The sequence below is a fragment of the Phlebotomus papatasi genome, chromosome 2 (genome assembly GCF_024763615.1).
Source record: "Phlebotomus papatasi isolate M1 chromosome 2, Ppap_2.1, whole genome shotgun sequence".
NCBI classification, from domain to species: Eukaryota; Metazoa; Arthropoda; class Insecta; order Diptera; family Psychodidae; genus Phlebotomus; species Phlebotomus papatasi.
The window spans coordinates 78,333,307-78,337,996 of record NC_077223.1 but is presented as its reverse complement, the minus strand read 5'-3'; the positions used below and the strand labels follow the sequence as shown (position 1 = coordinate 78,337,996).

The window sequence follows — 4,690 nt, the reverse complement described above, 5'->3', positions numbered from 1 at the left end:
TTGTGCTTCTATGAACGATAGGGACAAAAATAGCTCAAACATTTTAAGTAATATTTTGAAAATACCAATGAATAATATTTTTCGCTCTAATGAAAAATATTATATATGTGTATTGTAGTTTTTATTACCAAAAGGGTTTTGCTTAAAAAAATTTAAAGTATAAAAAATAAATAAAATCAATTATGAATTTGAGAATTTAAAAATTCGCCATTTTTGAGCTTAAATATTTACTACATAGCAAATAGCTAGAGACTTGCAAAAAATATCATAGATTCCTTCAACCTTCTACTTTATAATTATGTACAGACATAAGAAAAAAGCAACATTAGGTAGTCAGGAAAAAATATTTTCTTTATGGGGCACCGGTGTTCCAATCGTCCTTAAAGGGTTAAGGTAAACTGAAACCTCTTATTTAGATTGGGCTTGCCTATATTCGTGAAATCCTTGGAAGTTATACGTTATAAGTCATAAGTAGTCTGCCCTACCCTGTCGTAATTTTAAATAAAATTAAACAATTGACAACGCAAATTCCTAACAAAATTATTTCTGGGCAATTTCTATTCTTTGTTTTTTTTTGCAACTTACCAGTTCAACCTTAATTATAAATAAACAAAAAATACTTACCTTATTTTATTATTATAGTAAAGAGAGGTAATCCGGATACTTTTCATAGAGTGCGGCTTTAATGCTTGTTTTTGGACTGATGAAATATTTTTTCCCCATTCCAAATCAATAGAATTATTCTTTGTTTAATTTAGAATCATAATAGAAATAGAATTTTAGCAATAATATTGATGAAAATTAATAAAATTACGATAATATTAATATATGCGCAAGAATGTTACTGCGACGCTTTTATGTAACTCCGTTGAATTCGATCAAACTCGGATGCTCATTTTAAGGAAAAGTTTAATGCATAAAAATGAGAAGATATTATTTCAAAAACATTTTTTTAGAGTTTTATTCCATCAATTCATTTCAATAATTTATTATTTAATTATATATATTTTTATTTATTTTAAGATTGCACTCAATTCTTTGATTTTTCCTCGGTTTTCTTGGCTGACTTCCTTCCACGTTTTTTCTTTTCAGCTTCAATTGGCATTTGAGCCTTTTCCTTTACCATGTTTTTCTCCTTTAGTTTTATCTCCTTTTCTTCTGCCCTTATTTTTTTGTTCCTCTCTCTGGTCAACTTCCGTTCAGCAATTTCTTTCTTTTTTTGTAAATCCTGCCTCAATTTTTCCTCCTGTTCCGCGATAATTTCCTCGGAAGATACAATATACTGGTGTTTGACATTGCTGGCTTTGACCCTCTTCTTCTGACGACGTTTTGGAATTTCTCCTGGCCAGAAATAGCATTGTTTTAGTGTGTCGAAGATCGGTTGAGTCTCAGAAGTTGCAGAGAGTTGGTTTCCAGGGATGACTGGATCATTTGAAGGATTATTGTCGGTGGCCTGATCGTGCTGGTTATTGATAATGGACTCCTCTGAATGTTGGAAAACAATTTTCGGGAAATAAAGACCAGCATAGAAAAGTGGCCCATCCATCCAGCCACTCTGTGATGACGTTCCCATTTTCCATCCTTCTGCGTTGTGAATGGCAATTTTTGGAGTAATGTCAGTTTTATGAACAGCCATTGGAGGAGCAAGTTCGCCAGTAGCTGACACCATGAAGAGTACTGTGATACATTGCTTCGGTCCTGAATTTTTAAGAGATGGAACTACACGTGAACCTCTCCTGGACAGGACATTTCCATCTTCCGGTGTCAAAAAGAAGGCACTTTCGTCGCAATTAAAAACACGGTCTGGTGAAATGCTCAGAAGGTTGTGTTCTGTGAAATATCCAAGACAATTCTGAAACCATTCCGTGAGGTCTTCAGCAGTAACAGTAGCTCTTTCCAATGAGAAGGATTTTGGCTTGCGCATGCTGAGCTCTGGATGACGCTTAAGAAAATTCCTGAACAAAACGTCTCCGGGTCTTCCAGCTGTAAAATGGTTTGGAATTTTGTAGACCTCACAGATGAGTTTAACGCTGTCCAGAACTTGTTCCTTCCCGATGGGATGCCAGCCATCCGCACATCCCAGGATCCATTTGACAAGTTCTTTTTCCTGTTCTTTTGAAAGAATTGTTGGCCTGCCATTGGGGCACTCTTCCGGGTATCTGCCAGACAATTTGTTGTGCAGTGTTGTTCTTGGGACATTGAATGTTTTGGATGCATATGCTATGGTAGAACCATCTCGTACACACTGCAAGGCATTCCTAAGACCTTCCTTAGAGTAGGGCTTGTCCTTATAGGTCTTTTCTTTTGTTCCCTTTGGCATCTGAAACAGAAAAAGAGTCCTGAACAATGCAAATTCCTAACCAAAACATTGACTTTCACCGCATCCGACATGCATCGAAATGTAAACATTCACAAAAATCACTTATTTCTGTATGAATTATTAATATATTATCAATAAACTCTTACTCACCTTGTAGATCAATAACTACACTAACTTTTATTAATAATTTTGATTGCAAATAATGTTTTATTATATAGAAAAAACACTAAACTTTTTCCAGCGACGAGCTGTCAACAGCAAAATTTTCTCAGAAATTAAATTTTTAGTACACAACCCAGCTGACCCGAGCTTAAAAAATATTTCTTTTACCCACTTATTAAACCGATAAAAATATAATTTTTGGTTTTTCTTAAAGTAGAATAGTTATATTATGATACTTCAGTAATTAATTACAGAAATAAAAATATAAATTATATTTTAAGTGGATGTATCCGAGTTAAATCGGTCGCGGCATCCGAGTTTTGCAATCGTCGGAGTTACATGGCCTTACTATATTTATCATCACTTTTGTATGCTTAAATTCACCACTACAAACTTTAAAAGCATTTAAACCGATTATAACTTCTAAATATAATTGGATTAACAGAATTTAGTTGCACGTATTTGATCATTTTGTGTAACTTTTACAAATGTGTCAAGAAACTTTTGGCCGATGAGAAATTATCAAATTTTGAAAAACAATGTTTTTCATATTAATTAAAATAAATATTTTTTTTTAACATAAAGATAACTTCTATGGATTACTAGCAACTTATTTGCAAAAGAAAAATTTTAAAAAGTGTTTTCTTCTTTCATTATTACACCTGATTTCTTAAACATAGATTTGTCAAAAAAAAAGTTTTGGCTAATACTGTATTTTAGTGGCGCTTTCTAAGAATAAAAGTGGAGTATTGTGCTAAAAGAATATATTTTGCCTCAAAATATTCAATTTATTTTAAAAACTCTGAAAATTTACTTTATTTTTGTTTCATAAAGTTGTATAAATTAAAACTATTTTAATTTGAAAGCGTATAAAGCGGTCTTCAGATTAGAGGATTAGCCCAGTTCCCGAAGGTCTCCAAATCCTTTATAGCGAGCAATTTAATCGATTTTTAAGAGCCTAATAGGTTAATTATCTTTAATAATCCAATCCTAAGTTAAATCTTTCCAAAAAATAGGTCTCAAACTCGTTTCATAGGTCTGAAACCCGTATAAGGAACTTGGGAAAAGTTACAAAATGAATTAAGCAAATTATGTTTCTATGTTTTAATGTGTGACTCAAATCAAGGATATACTGACACTTTGGAATTAAAAACGAAAAAAAAGGTATTATTTTGAAAGCGAAATTTGTGGTGTGAGTACTTTAAGTTTAATCCGACTTCATGTGTCACTTGTAAAAAGTTCGACTTGAAATATTAAATATTGATATAATAAAACCTCTAAATGATTGTTTAATTATCTTAAGGGCTTCTATCTCAAAACACCCATATGCTAAAAGTGGCACTAAAATAGCGGAAGTGCGAATTACAGGTTCTAGCAAAACAATCCGAAGCTTATAAACTATAAACGCTATAAACATTTTTGGAAAATAAATTCCGTATAATAATAAAAATATTTAATAAAGCTATAAGCAGTTTCATAAATCATTAGATATTACCAACAAAAAATAAACTTGATATCACGATCATAAAATCATCTCGGCACAGATGAATTTAATACCTAATAAAATTTTTAATTCGTTGTCTTAGAGATAAACGAGTATTATTTTTTCTTATAGTTGTTTTGTTTTAAGTATTAAAATTTCCAATTTTCACAAAAAGCACTCTGGAATATTTGCAAAATAGTGGGCGATTAAAAACCATGATCATTCTCTCACAAACTTAATGAATTAACTGAAATGCGGTATTATTATGCAAGTTGTAGGGCAATTACATTCCATTTGGTGGCTTTGGTGGTGCATTTTCATGACTGCAGGCAACCAACTCAATGGGCATGTGTGAAATTTTCTCTACAATTGTTTTTGATCTTGAATTTATAGACATTGCTTTGCAGAAAAACACTGAGGAAGCAAATCTGAATGGACCGAGATGGTGCGCTTTTGCATAATGATCGCATAATACTGTCGCCAAAATGATGCGAAGATTAAGTCATATTCATCATCCGAGACGGTGAAACAATTACATTTGTCACATAAATTCACAGTGAGAAGTTAATTATGACGACACGTTGAAGATATTATAGTGAAAATGACACACTTTGGTTCTAATGTCAGAGTCTCACCATAACTGTGGCACTTGAGGCATTTAACGCATGAGCACCTAATGATTTTTGAATAATCAAAATGTTGCATTTTATCGAGCATTTTATCGA

The 4,690-nt window shown here is 32.3% G+C and overlaps 1 protein-coding gene across 1 annotated transcript; it reads right to left on the bottom strand.

Annotated features, from left to right (window-relative positions):
• Positions 1 to 682: 682 nt before the first annotated feature.
• Positions 683 to 2,830, bottom strand: LOC129804541 (uncharacterized). Its single transcript, XM_055851902.1, has 2 exons — positions 2,471 to 2,830; positions 683 to 2,320 (listed from the first exon to the last, which is right to left on the bottom strand). Exon 2 carries the CDS (start codon positions 2,318 to 2,320, stop codon positions 1,031 to 1,033), a length of 1,290 nt encoding a protein of 429 aa, XP_055707877.1. The 5' UTR covers positions 2,471 to 2,830; the 3' UTR covers positions 683 to 1,030.
• Between the last annotated feature and the right edge of the window lie 1,860 nt (positions 2,831 to 4,690).

Excerpts from the sequence above, each read along its gene's own strand:
- LOC129804541 (XM_055851902.1), bottom strand. The coding sequence starts at position 2,320 with ATGCCAAAGGGAACAAAAGAAAAGACCTATAAGGACAAGCCCTACTCT.